A 14,299-nucleotide genomic window follows, 5' to 3' on the forward strand; every position below is an offset into this window, starting at 1 on the left:
TTACCTTTTCTTCCCCCCAAATGGATATCCGCCTCAGTGTTCTACCTGCAGCTGTCACATCTTGTCCATATTTATATTGCAATGTCTTTGGGGGCAGTAGCTCTTATTTTAAGTTTGTACAGCACCATTACAATGGGGCACCAAATCCTTACTGTAATACAGACATTTAGTGTTTAAATAAGCACATTCTTTTCTTAATCATGGGAACTGTGTACACCACACTTCCATCAATAGGACACAGACATCTCTGAACATGATAGTTGCATTCAACAAGAACTTGAGTTAGTTAACTTTTATTTTAATAAAATACTCAGTAAAAAGCTGTTTAAAAATCTACAGGTAGAACCCAAACATTGATATATGGCCTACGGAATTAAAATGCAACTAGATATATACTTTTGGAAACAGTTCTGTTATGCTCAAAATGATATAAATTAAGATATCTACAAAAATTAAGTGTAGCCAATCAACAGAAAATTATTAGTAAGCCCAGATTTGCAGAAGCGCTAAGAAGCTCAAATAATGAAAGCTAGGATATTTACAAAACTTTATGGAACTATGATGAATCACAAAACAAAATCAAGCTAATAGACTACAGATGAGCAGCAGAAATACAATGAAAATACATATTAGTAATAAGATTTTACTTTCTTAAGAACAGAAGATTTTACACATTCAGCAGCATCCGACAGAACCAAGTTCAGCAAGTCCTTTAGAAGCAATAACTTTTGGGTTTGTTGCAACACTTTTTGTTGTATTGTGAGTCTTATAAATTCCAATTAATCTATCTGCAATTTCAAACATGTTATTTCGCAGAGAGATGATGATAAACTGTGCATTTTTTGTTTGCTCCTGGAAAAGAAATAAATCATTTCATATTAGTTCACAATATTTTAAAAAACTATGCTCTTATGTGAAGTTTGTAGTCATTAAAGCAACTTGGAAACCTTGGATTTAGAACAGCTGTACATTAGAAAAGGACCCTCCTTTTAATATGCATTACTGTTCAGGAAAAACAGATTCTCAGGTACTGATTGTCCAGAAAATCTGTGGGCCTCAGTAGTTTGGTGCTTGCAATAGTATAATCCTAATTCTAATGATCAAGGCCCAATCCTGCAAATACTTTTGCATAGGTGTTATTTCACTCACATGAGTGATTCCACTGAAGTCAATTTATGTGAGTAAAACTATACTCCTGCATAAGTCATTTGCAGGATCAAAGCCTAAATTATCAAATGCAGTACTCATGCAGACTACTATAGTTACAGTTCTTTTGCTTTTTTTTTATTTCCACAGGGCTTACTTACAATGCAACAAGGTAAACTACCAAACTATCAGAATTCTTAAGACCGGGATTGCTTTAAAATTTACACAAAAGCAGAGAAGATTGATTCTATTTTCCTCTACTGAGTACAGTGAGAAGGAACTAGCCTTCTGTTATCAGAAGACAAACCATTTAGGGATGCTGGTTTTATGCAACATGGAATGCAAGATAAAAAGTGATAATGAATAATCATCTAAAGTTAGATATTCCGTTACTTGTATTTTAAAATACTTTATTGCCTGACATTTGAGGAAGAATAAAAACAACAACAACAGTATAATATAATAGTTGCTTTCTCTTCCCGAACAGCCAATCAAACCACTAAAAAGCCCTAACCCCCTAAAAGTTAGGGGCCTGATTTTCAGAAGAGCTCAGCACCCAGAATTGAGAACAATGGGAGCTGCTATATGCTGAGCACCACTTATGAAAATCCCTCCACTTATTTAAGTGCCTAAAAGGGAGCTATTGGATGCCCAGGTCTGGAAAATCTAACCATAAATAGATGAGGTCTACAGTGAAGATCATATTTCACAACCGTTAAAATTTGACATTGCAGCCAGAATTGCTATAGAAGAGCATTGATAATTTCTGGGAGGGAGGAAACTATTCTGGTAAATACTGTAGTGTAGTTATTCTACAGAGAAGTACTTACATATATATAAAATGCTACAATTGATACATTTTTAAAGTCAAGGGCTGCATCAATCTCATCCATGAAGTAAAGGGGAGTTGGCTTATAATGATGAAGTGCAAAAACTAATGCTAGTGAACTAAGAGTCTTCTCTCCTCCTGATAGATTAAATATCTTCTTCCAGCTTTTCTTTGGTGGCCGTACACTGAAACAATTAAGAGTTTATAAATTAATTCCATTCACATTTATTAGTGTAGAAATTAGTTTATGATATGAAAACATCTTCATGCCTCAATAAGTAATACTCATATTGTCTTAAGCTTTAAAATGTCCCTTATAGAAATCATAATATTTAAAAGCACTTGAATACTTACCTTTCAGAAGTGCTCTTTACACTTAATATGGAATGGATCTACAATCAGAATCAATTTATGACACATGGGGCAGAACCCATAATATTCACTTAAGTTCTTCAAAACCAGCCACACACAATCTTATGTGTAGACCATTACTAAAATGGACAGAATTTCCCATAAACCAAATAATTTAACTCTGTCTGTGTTGGAAATTATGAATTCCTTACAGATTAATGTTCCATGTTGAAGCTTCAGAACTGCTGGTGTCACTTTACAATTATTTTTTCTTGACAGAAGGAGTGACTTCTCCATACAAGCTACATTACATTTGTTCCCTCCCCCTGGAGTTCATCTATTCTGTTTAACTCTGAAACAGTGCAGTAAAATATGTCTTTCCTTATTATCCTTCCATTAATATCCATAAAAGAAATGATGACTGTGGTTGGTTCAGAATAACTTTTCTGCTTCTTTAGTTCATGTTTTAGAGCTGTTCAATTAATATTTAAACCATAAAAATCAGGTTAAGAAATTAACATTATTAAAAACAGTTTCAGTATGACCAAATGTTTGACAAACCTGAACATGATTCCTTCAGAGAAAGGATCCAGACTGTCTACAAGCTCTAATTCAGCATCTCCTCCCAAGGTAAGCATTTGGTAATTTTCCTTTAGTTTATTGGTTATTACATTAAATCCTGCCATAAACTCATTAAGCCTTTGTTTTCTAAGGTCTTCATAAGCCTGTCTAAAGTTGTCTCTCTCATTGGTAATTTCATCCAACTCTGCCACACGCTTCAAATACAGTTCTTCCTGCAAGAGAAAAAAAAATGGAAACAAATGAAGTTGTTCCTTTACTTAAATTTAATTTAAGACCAAGTTACTTCTACTTTTTGAAAGAGCAATTTTTACTATTAGTAGCAGATAACCACATACATTATCACCTTAAAAAGAAGGGAGGGTCATGGAATCCACATGGAGAGCACATTTATTGAAAGGGAAGTAAGCTTTTTTGAGTGAATATCCAAATAGATTCTATTCTTGGTGGAAAACAAGTAGTCTTTTTACTTCGAGTTTGGTACTAAGTGTCCAACTTAAGCAATGACTACAGGACAGTCAAACCAAAATGAGCATCCAATCTGGGAGTCTATGCCTAGTGGTAGTGTTTTGTAAAAGTATGGACCAAATTCCATATAGCTGTCCTACAAATTAAAAAATAAGGATTTTTTCAAATTGACAGCAGCAGCTTTTTGAGCTCTGGCGGAACAAGCTTTTATGGGGCTAGATGAGGCTTTCATGCTTTGAGACATAATGTTCTGAATTTCAGCTGAACAGCTTCTTTCAGGTGAAGCAATCTAGCCAGCATTCAGGCTGTTGAACGTAAGGAAGCTGGGTCCAGGTGTAGGATCTCACAGTTTTTCTGAGAGACTATTGGGGAGGGCCAACAAAGTGATTGCACTGGGGATGCTGGGGGGACTGTACTGAGAGGTTCATCAGAACCAAACTGTCTGGTCCATGCTGTGGGTATCCTAATAAAATCATTCTGTGTCATGCCTACATACAGCAATCCCAGTGTCTAAAGGATGAGATAGGTGGCTATGTCAGTGAACCTAGGAATGTACCACCTCTCGAAGAAAATGTCATCTTGTTGTGATCAGTGACAAAACACGTCTTGCTGGGCAACTCCAACTTGTAAAAGATGTTCTGTAGAACTGTGCCTTTGACTGACCACTTGTGGTTATCTGAGAACTGCTTGCTGAGTTGGTATGCAAGATGTTCTCAAGGCTGGGAAGGTAGAGTCACTGGTGGCATTCGATTCAGGATGCAAATTCCAGAGTTGAGTGGCCGCCTGACACAGTGGAGACCGTCTGTGGTCTGATTATGAAAACTGAAATAATGCACAGCTGTAGTATTTTCTGTCAACATTTGGATTGTGGATTCGTGTTGAGGTATGCCAGCCAGGTAGCTTTAAGCCATAGGATGTTTACATGGGAATTAGCTTCCAGAGGGGACCAAGGCGTCAAGTTTGAAGGTGATCTAGATGAGCTCCCCATCCCTGAGTGACACTCTATTATCAAGACACAGTTGCAGAGGGGATGTTCTGTTCTACACCTGAAGAAGATCTTTCCACTAGTTTAATAAGGAGATGACTTCTTGAAGGACTGTAAAGATCATGTCCATGTGGTAGCTGCTGGGTTAATACACTGATTTTAGCCACCCTTGCACACAGCACAGGTGAACTGTGTCAAGTAGATGCATGGGGCAGTGTCTCCCAAGAGTCTGAGGGACGTTCTCAGTGGTGCCTTTGGGTAAGCTTTACGTTGACTTATGTTCATTGTAGTTTGGAATTTCTCTCATTGGAGGTAAGCTTTCAATGACCTGGAATCTAACAGTGTTCCTATGAAATCTATGCTTTGAGTTGGAATAAATGTGGGTTTCTCTCTTTTTGGCTTTGAGGCCCAAGATGGCAAACAGCTCTAAAGTTATTTGAGTTGAGTTTGTCACAGTAGATCTACTTAGAATCAGCTACTCACTGAGGTAAGGGTAGAACTGGATCCTTTGTCGTCTCAGATGATCTGCCAAAACTGTTACACCCTTGGTGCTGTTGAAAGACCAAAGGACAAGACTCTGTACCAGCAGTGAGGCCTTCTTCCTAGGAACCTGGGATGTTTCAGATGAATGGATGTGACAGTAACTCCCTTGGAGGTAGAGAGCCCAGAGCCAGTCTGAAGCTCTAACAAAGGAATTATGGAAGCCCGAGTCACCATCCTGAACTTGAAATGATGGATGAATTTGTTAAGATACCAACCCCCTTTCTTTGGGATGAGAAAGTAATGGGAATTTTTAGTGTACCTCTACTGCTTCCAGTTTGTAAAAAAGGTTCAGCTGTATCTTGTGAAAAAAGACAATGGGGTTTGAAAGAAAGGTCAGTGGATATGAAGGAACTGGAATTAGATAGAATATGGCATTTACAATTTTTAGGACATACTGGTCTGAAGTGATCTAGGCTACCTGAAAATAAAAAAAGGGAGCGGCCAATGGGGAGGGAGGGTGATGATCCTGGCTGAATATCCAGACTGTTCAGGGGCCGAGGAAGAGGCTTTGAGTTGTCTTCACTAGAACCTGCTTCCTTCTTGGGAGCTCCAACATCCTCATGGGTTGGTACTAGTAAAAGGCAGAGGGATGCCGCCTGAAAGAAGACTGTTGTCTTGCTTCCTTCTTTCATGGTGCTAGAACATACAAACCCTATGAATCCACATTCATGGAATACCATGACCTGGTATTCTTTAACAAGTGGAGGACCTCATCCATTTTGAATTAAAAAAAGTTCACTACCCTCAAGTGAAAGTCCTCAGTTGTAGTTTGGACCTTCCTGGAGATCCCAGAGGACTGGAGCCAAGATGACACACTCATTGAAAATGAGAGTATTTAAATCCCTTGGAAAGGACCTTTTTGTCAAATTGCCTGGATGTGGCCAGTATTGATGTTAACACATGCCACAGGTTCTTTAAAGGCTCCAACAGAATTTCATTTTATTTTGCATAGCAAGTGTGCAAAACGAGGAAGGGATGCAAGATATCCAGGAGCTTGCGGGACTTCTCCTGAACCACTTGTCGTGGAATATCCAGTGTCTCTGCCATGCATTTGAGGTCCTGGAATGCCTTAAAGTTATCCACTGAGGCAGGCATAGATGGGGTTAATTGTCTCATCATGGGAGGATGAGGAGAGCAGGGTGCCAGTAGTTCTTCCCCTTGTGGCTGTTGTTCCTCATCACTTTTCTTCTGTCTTTTTAAGGTCTGAGGCTACACTAATTGCCCTGGCTATGTTGGTCTATACTACCTCTTTGGGAAGAGGGATCCTGGAGGAACATGTGGAAAATTACTCGAAGAAAAATGCCTGATTAGTTGGGTGACCATGTATTCCAACAGCAGTGACCAGAATATTACACATTGACTGATTCAAGCAATGCCAAATGAACTAAAGCTATACAAGAAGTTAGCTACCAGCTGGGGATGGTGGTAAAGCAATGTAAAGAGATTAAGCCTAATGTGATACTAATGGTAAATAACAAAGCCTTACCTTTTTATTATATTCTGCAATGGCACCAAGGTTTGGTTTCATTTCATGACACTGGGCTTCTAAAAGAGCTATTTGATTAGTTAGAATGTCTGGATCTTTAATTGCTTCAAGTTCCTCTTGATTTAGCACTGAAAGCTCTTCACCTAGTTGATCTTCTATGGGATGCAGTGATATTTTTGATATCTAGAATTCAGTTTAGACAGTTACTGAATATCACGTGTATGCTTCACAGTACTAGTTGTCAAATAAACCTTGAAAATAGCTTTTAATACTAAATATACCAATTTTTAAAAAAATCAGGTTAAATCCACTGGATCAGTACCCACATAGCCCTCTGAAACTAACAATTATGTCTTTCCCATTTCAACCCATTTTTGGTCCCCATTCAACCTACTCTATTCAGTGTTGGGAAAACAGTCTCTACAATATGCACCGAAGGTCAACAAATGCAGTCTTTTACCTTATAATTCTGCTTCTCAAAACATTCATGCAGGATTCTCACAAATGTGTCTTAAGGTTTTGGAGTCTCTACAGGCAGCAGTAGTGGGTAAATATGCAAGTCACCCTGATTACTAGTGGTCATACACTACTCAGAACATTCTACATAGAACATTCCAATCAGTTCCCAGGGGAGTGAGAAGCAGCTAGTCCTAACTGGGGAATGAAGCCTTAGAAAAATATTCACCTTTGTAAGGGAAAAGAGAAATTATTTTTGCATTCTGCTGTCCCCAAAAGTAACTTTAAAAGCTAGACTGTAAATAACGCCTTGTCTAAACACAAAAGTTGCACTGATTTAAATAAAACTGTCTTAAGTAGGTATCAATCAGATGAAATAGTGAAACCAGAACAAGTCCCTATGTGGGCGCACTTAAATCTGGTTACAGTTATCTTATATTGATTAAGCTTCACTTGGTAATTGACCAAGTTAAACTACTATAATCTAAGACAGATGTAAACAGTATAGCCACACAGGGATTTGGTCTGGTTTTACTAATTCTATTTAAAAGAATTTTACTTCAATCAGTGTAACTTTTAGGTTCAGACAGGCCTTAGATTTGAATGCTATCTATTTCTCTGAACAGATGGACATATGCATCAACCAGCCTATTATTCATATAAGGGAGTAAGTGCATGTTCAACCTATGCAGGTAAGCCAAGACTACCAATAAATATTTCATGAAAATGTGAAGCAGATTATCACCTCAAGAAGGAAATTGGTAGTTTTATTCCCATACAATGAATATCAGTGTTATTTCAGTGTCTGGGAAGCATCCCTATCTGCCCATAAGCATCTACCAGGTGTAGCATGCATAGGCAGTTGCCTTGCCTCCAGAAGAGACATAATGGCTCTCAAGGTGACCATCTTGAGTTTTTTCTTTGACCGTGTATTGATTTAGGTCCCTGAGTTTTAGGATGAGTAGGAACCCTTAACTTTGACCTACCAGGAAGTATTTGGAATCAAAACTCTTCTTCTTTTGTCCATTGCATGGGCTCAATGGCTTCAAGGAACGTGAGCCACACCTTAATCAACTTGCACCAAAGTAGGGTGCCAGGGCATAGAAACTGGACTGGAGTTCCTAGTCCAGGTATCTTTTGATCATAACTCTTGATAGTTTCTGGACAGGTGCTAAGTCAATTATAGCTGACAAAAATTGTTCATAAATAAAAGAAAGCGTGGAAAAGAAAGGTAGAGATGTTATGCTGGCTCTCTCAAAGATAAAAATGAATTCACAGAAGGAGCAGGTTGGTTGAAAAGGAAGGTGCCATTTTTATAGTTGCTTTTCAGAGCCATCACATTTCAAGAAAATATTCTCTATACCAAAGGCCTTTTAAAAGTCATTTTTAAAAATACTTTTGGTTACATTCACCCATTTATCAGGAGACAAATTGTCACCACACTGAGATTAATCGCTCATGGTTTACAGTTCAAAATATGAAACCAAAATAAAATATTAAGTATTAAATATCTTACCTCTCTTTGCCAATATTTAATCTTTGATTGATGCTCACCAATATGACTGTCTATTTGTTCAATTTTAAGTCTAATATTAAGAGCCTCTTTTTGAAGAGCATGTTCATCTTCTTGAATTGCTTTCATCTCTTGAAGTAAATTGCGATGCTCCTCCTGAACCTCTGGTAATGACTCCTAAGCAGAAACACCAAAAAATGTAAAAAGAAAAGGAGTACTTGTGGCACCTTAGAGACTAACAAATTTATTTGAGCATAAGCCTTCGTGAGCTACAGCTCACTTCATCAGATGCATTCAGTTTTTCCACTGTAGCTCACGAAAGTTTATGTTCAAATAAATTTGTTAGTCTCTAAGGTGCCACAAGTACTCCTTTTCTTTTTGCGAATACAGATTAATGCGGCTGCTACTCTGAAACCAAAAAATGTGATGGTGAAGTTCAGTTAGTTGTTTGGGAAAGGTTTGTATTTCCAGTTTTATAATTTTAAAAAGTTTCTATTATAGTCTCCGTATTTTTAAATAAGTACCAGTTAAAATCTGTATATACACCGAAGAAACATTTTTGCTAGCATTTGTTTTAAACTAGCTTCTGAATCTGAACAAACCATTCCATGAAAGTATGTCTTGAAATCTGTGTTTGAATTTGCAGAGCTGGATTATATTAATTCTGTTAAGAGTATGCTTTGGAAGATAGTCAGTTCCAGTAGGTTGTGATGGTGTCATAGAAGCTGTCTTACTCCTGGGAACATCAACCACCCAGGATGCCTGGTACTTGCTCTCACATGACCTGTGGATGATGTTCAGCTAAGGTAGGTGACTGCACTGCAACACTCCCCAACTTCTGCCACTGAATGCCTCCCCTCCTCTCTCGGAAAAAAGAATAGGGAAGATAAGACAGCATCATTTTTGCCAATTTAAGCAGAAACTTGAAAGAGAAGAATTATGCTATTTGCATAGCCATATTATTGTATAACAGACAGGCCTTGGCTTCTTGGTTACCCTTAAACAAACAAAGAGCACTATTTCCCCATCTTGATTTCTTGTCTGCATGTGTTTTCTCCCATTAAGGCAGCCCGCTCAGTTTTTAGGTGCAATTTGAAACGAAGAATTCTGCTTTAAGCACCTCAGATCAGAATTCTTGTAAATTTTGTTGGTTAACCTCAGAAGAATAGATCAAGGTAGCTCAGAGATAAAAAATTCTAAATTTAAAACCTGCCTGAAAACTGGTTCAGTAGGGCAAAATATTTAACATCTGCTTTTGTGTTGGTTCTGCAGTAAAGAGCACAAGGCACTGTAGGCCTCTAAAAAGACCGTCCTCTCTTATTTTATCCTTGACTGGATTTTTGGAGGGTAGGAAGAGTGGAAGACTTTTTATAAGATAAGAGACGTTACCCAAATATTTTTTAATTTGACCAAATTTGAGGCTTAGATATCCTTTTCATGAATATGCTTCTTGCTAAACTTGCAACCCCTTTTGGTTTTGTTATGCCTAGACCTTAGATGCCAATGGCTAAGAAAATTCACTAGCACTTAGCGAAAGTCGGCTTGTCACAAAAATCTGATAAGATTACAAGCCTCCTTATCCATAACCTCTGCCTGTAGAAAGTTTAGTCCTGTGAAGTACATCCTTTTGGATGAAGCACAAAGAACCAATATTACACCTACTTCAGCTTGTTTGCAGTTATTCATAACTTCAGTAGCTTTCTCTTCCAATGTTGTTAACTCTTCTGTTAGATCTTTCATTTCCTTTTCATTATCTCCAATTTCCTTCTCAGTGCGAAGAACAGATTCTTCTGATTTTTTCAAATTTCTGAATAAAGTAGGTATTTAAGATGTTTGCATATTAACATACAAATATGGTAAACATTTAGAAGTCTGGAAAGCACAATTAGTCTAGTTTACAGAGAAAATATATGTGCTCCAGTATATGTAATCAACAGGTAAGGCTTACTTTATTATTTACACTCCAGTTTTTATCCCTGGGAAATACTACACTAAATGGGGTCTTCCTTCCTGAATCCATACCTACAACAGATGCTTGTAATAGGATTACTTAATTTGTGTTCTCACTCAGTTAGAGTCTTGACATTTGATGTATGCATTTGTTATAGACTGCTGAGTATACAACATATCCCCAGTTTTTTCTGGGAGAGATCAGTCTTTTCAGATTTCAGTTGTTCAAGTGCCATTTTGAACTCGTATCTTAAAATGTTGTACATTCGTTCATTATGGACAAATGATTATAGAAAAACAACGGAGGTTGCCATTTGGATCAGATAATGAAAAGGTCATTGGCGTAACAATGTACAAAAGTTATATTTGTTTTTTCTTGTGAGGCAGCCATGTTTGGTATGAGGACTACAACTGGGAGACATTAATATTTTGAATTCAAAGAGGTTTTAGTCGAGGACCTGTTGGTTAGTGCGTGTGCTGCAGGCACCAATGACACTAGTCACATCTACTGAAATGGTGAATTACCATCAATTAATATAAATTAAAAAAGCTGGTGAAGAATTTATAAAACTCAGCTCCAGTTGGAAGGCTATTTTTGTATTCCCACTGAAGACATTAAAATCTTTGCCATAAACTAAACACTAGACTGGGAAGCAGAGAATTTGCTTCTAATTGACACTAAAAATGATTCACCTGTGAGGCCACAGCACAGGCAGTTCACTTAATCTCTACACCTCAGGTTTTTTTTCTATAACATGAGTATACTACTAACCTATTTGTTAGAGAAAAGAGTGAGAACCACTACCCTATCACAATCAGCCCCATGTTAGAAGAGAGAAAGTGTGTGTCCCTCTCAACTTCCTTCCCTCTAACCATAAAAGAAAGAGAAGGTGGACATGACCCTAAGCTGACAAACCTTATGAACAAGGGATTCATGTTTATGAAGTGACCAAGATAAAAGCATTATATCTCTACAGTATCAGTGCTGATGTGTTTTAACTTGAGCACATAAAAGTGTTTACCTGTCTGCAGTCTTGATTGCCACCTGGGCTTTAGTAATAGCAGAAGCACATTCATCTATTTCCTTATTTATCTTATCAAGTTTGTCTTGCTGAGCTTTAAGTTTATGATTATTGATCTCAATTATGAGATTATGTAATCTTTTAACTTCACTTTCCACTTTACTAGCCTTTTCAGCAACACTCTCATAATCTGTCAATACAAAAGTTTGTGAATGATATGGTTAAACAAAAATGAAAATTTTTAATAGCTAGCAGTTTAATATCTTTAACAGAACTGAAGAAGTTTCAATCAGTTCACAGAACTATTATTTTCAGTGCTAAAACAAACATGCTAGATCTAAATTAGAGAAGGTTTGCTGATATACCTATACAAGCAAGCCATCCTCATGTATACATCGGTTATATAGTCAAAAAAGTGCTTTTGCCAGTATGGCTTATACCAGTTCCCTGAACAAAATACTCTAAATAAGCCAAAAACACTTATGCCCCTGTAGAAATGTCATAAAAGGTCACACCTCTAGCAGATATTACCATACTGGCAAAAGTTTCTAGCGTAGACCTAGCCACGATCCATTACTGCATCACTGTCCTTGGCTCCATTATGTGGCTACATAAAACCCTTGTTGATAACCTTCCAGACAATATTGTAAGTATTATTTTCTGCATTCATTTGACTGTCAAAGTTTGGAAGAGGCTAGCACTGAAAGAACTAATAATTAACGCTTATTCAGTAGTTTTTCATATATTTAAACTTTTTTGATCAGCAGCAGACCATATTTCGATGCCACAGAATTGTGTGTGGAATAAAAAGCCATCTATGTCCAAAAATATGAAGAGTTTTTAATAAAAATACAGCCCCTATCAAAAAGGAGTTGAACTCAGATGAAAGAAATGGTACATCTCCTAAGCCTTTCCACTTTTACCATCAGCTCTTCCATGTGCCCAGAGTCCATAGCCAGCTTTAGGGCTCTTATCAGACTACCAACCTAATTTTCAGCCAAGAAAGATCACCAGCTCCTTCTGGCATCAATAATTTCTATACAGAACTCCACCCTTGACTTCCATTCAAACTTATAGAAACTATAGCACTGACCCTCCTTCCCCTAACTCCTCTGGTTATGCATCATACCCTGGCCTAATTCTAAGCTTCTGCAGCTCTGCTTGCCAGGATAGCTAACCACTCTTCTAAATCAACTAGCTCTTCTAGCAGGATTAAATACAAAGCCTCAACCAATTAGATATCCTTTGGCCAAGCTGGCTGCCCCTTAGATTTCTCCAGAGGTCACAATGATAATCTGTTAAGAGTTTCAACAACTCGAAGCAGTAGCCAAAAGCTCTCTTACTATCCAGGTGTGTAACCCCACTTTCCCCAGGATGATTGTGGCTTTGTAAAGATACTGATGGAGACAGTGATTGAAATAAAAATCAGAAACCATCTTTGTTACAAATGTGGGGCCAGGCCCAGGGTCAGCTTTGCTCTTATAAAAAAAAAAAAAAATCTGCCAGTAGTGCATCCAACTACAAGACTCCCCTATCCAAAGTAATGGCTAAGAAACAGACTGTGTAGGAAGTGATAAGAGAGCAAGATCCTACAGAATCATAGAATATTAGGGTTGGAAGAGACCTCAGGAGGTCATCTTGTCCAATCCCCTGCTCAAAGCAGGACCAACACCATCTAAATCATCCCCACCAGGGCTTTGTCAAGCCGGGCCTTAAAAACCTCTAAGGATGGAGGTTCCACCACCTTCCAAGGTAACCCATTCCAGTACTTCATCACCCTCCTAGTGAAACAGCATTTCCTAATATCCAACCTAGACCTCCACTGCAACTTGAGTCCATTGCTTCTTGTTCTGCCATCTGTGACCACTAAGAACAGCCTAGCGCCAACCTCCTTGGAACTCCCCTTCAGGTATTGAAGACTGCTATCAAATCCCCCCTCACTCTTTTCTGCTCACTAAATAACCCAAGTCCCCTCAGCCTCTCCTCGTAAGTCATGTGCTCCTGCCCTCTAATCATTTTCGTTGCCCTCCACTGGACTCTCCGATTTGTCTAAATCCCTTCTGTAGTGGGGGGACCAAAACTGGACACAATACTCCAGGTGTGGCCTCACCAGCACCAAATAGAGGGGAATAATCACTTCCCTTGATCTGCTGGCAATGCTCCTACTAATATAGCTCAATATGCCATTGGCCTTCTTGGCGACAAGGGCACACTGCTGACTCATATCCAGCTTCTTGTCCACAGTAATCCCCAGGTCCTTTTCTGCTGCTTAGTCGGTCCCCAGCCTGTAGCGGTGCATTGGATTCTTCCTTCCTAAGTGCAGGACTCTGCACTTGTCCTTGTTGAACCTCAGATTTCTTTTGGCCCAATCCTCCAATTAGTCTAGGTCACTCTGGAACCTATCCCTACCCTCCAGCGTATCTACCTCTCCCCCCAGCTTAGTGTCATCTGCAAACTTGCTGAGGGTACAATTCACTCATCATCCAGATCATTAATAAGGATGTTGAACAAAACCGGCCCCAAGACCAGCCCCTGGGGCACTCCACTTGATACCAGCTGCCAACTAGACATTGAACCGTTGATCACTACCCTTTGAGCCTGACAATCTAGCCAGCTTTCTATCCACCTTATAGTCCATTCATCCAATCCATACTACTTTAACTTGCTGGCAAGAATACTGTGGGAGACCATATCAAAACCTTTGCTAAAGTCAAGATATATCACATCCACCGCTTTCCCCATATCCACAGAGCCAGTTATCTCATCATAGAAGGCAATCAGGTTGGTCAGGCATGACTTGCCCTTGGTGAATCCTGATCACCTTCCTCTCCTCCAAGTGCTTCAAAATGGATTCCTTGAGGACCTGCTCCATGATTCTGCCGGGGACTGAAGTGAGGCTGACCGGTCTGTAGTTCCCCAGGTTCTCTTTCTTCCCTTTTTAAAATACGGACACTATATTTGCCTTTTTCCA

General features: G+C 38.6%; 2 protein-coding genes across 8 annotated transcripts in view; one reads left to right on the forward strand and one right to left on the reverse strand.

Moving 5' to 3' along the window:
• The window catches only part of TRIM59 (tripartite motif containing 59), a 56,814-nt gene extending 46,806 nt beyond the window's left edge, over nt 1-10,008 (forward strand). The window contains exons 2-3 of one of the 3 annotated variants that reach the window (XR_014712937.1): nt 6,103-6,368; nt 9,003-10,008. The gene's annotated coding sequence lies outside the window, so the exon portion shown is untranslated. Of the gene's footprint in view, nt 1-6,102; nt 6,369-6,595; nt 7,536-9,002 lie in introns of those variants that run through there. The other 2 variants (XR_014712939.1, XR_014712938.1) reach the window with 2 other exon arrangements.
• SMC4 (structural maintenance of chromosomes 4) overlaps nt 340-14,299 on the reverse strand; it is a 94,810-nt gene continuing 80,850 nt past the window's right edge. For 3 of the 5 annotated variants that reach the window (XM_084638687.1, XM_084638689.1, XM_084638688.1), the window contains exons 18-24: nt 11,329-11,518; nt 10,019-10,163; nt 8,360-8,533; nt 6,388-6,570; nt 2,888-3,120; nt 1,977-2,160; nt 342-852 (exon numbers count right to left, since the gene is read on the reverse strand). In XM_084638687.1, coding sequence (XP_084494813.1) covers nt 676-852; nt 1,977-2,160; nt 2,888-3,120; nt 6,388-6,570; nt 8,360-8,533; nt 10,019-10,163; nt 11,329-11,518 — 1,286 coding nt within the window. In that variant the 3' untranslated portion in view covers nt 342-675. Of the gene's footprint in view, nt 853-1,976; nt 2,161-2,887; nt 3,121-6,387; nt 6,571-8,359; nt 8,534-10,018; nt 10,164-11,328; nt 11,519-14,299 lie in introns of all 5 variants that reach the window. The other 2 variants (XM_084638691.1, XM_084638690.1) reach the window with 2 other exon arrangements.

Source organism: Lepidochelys olivacea (assembly GCF_965140295.1).
Source record: "Lepidochelys olivacea isolate rLepOli2 genome assembly, chromosome: 9".
In the NCBI taxonomy this organism is placed as follows: Eukaryota; Metazoa; Chordata; order Testudines; family Cheloniidae; genus Lepidochelys; species Lepidochelys olivacea.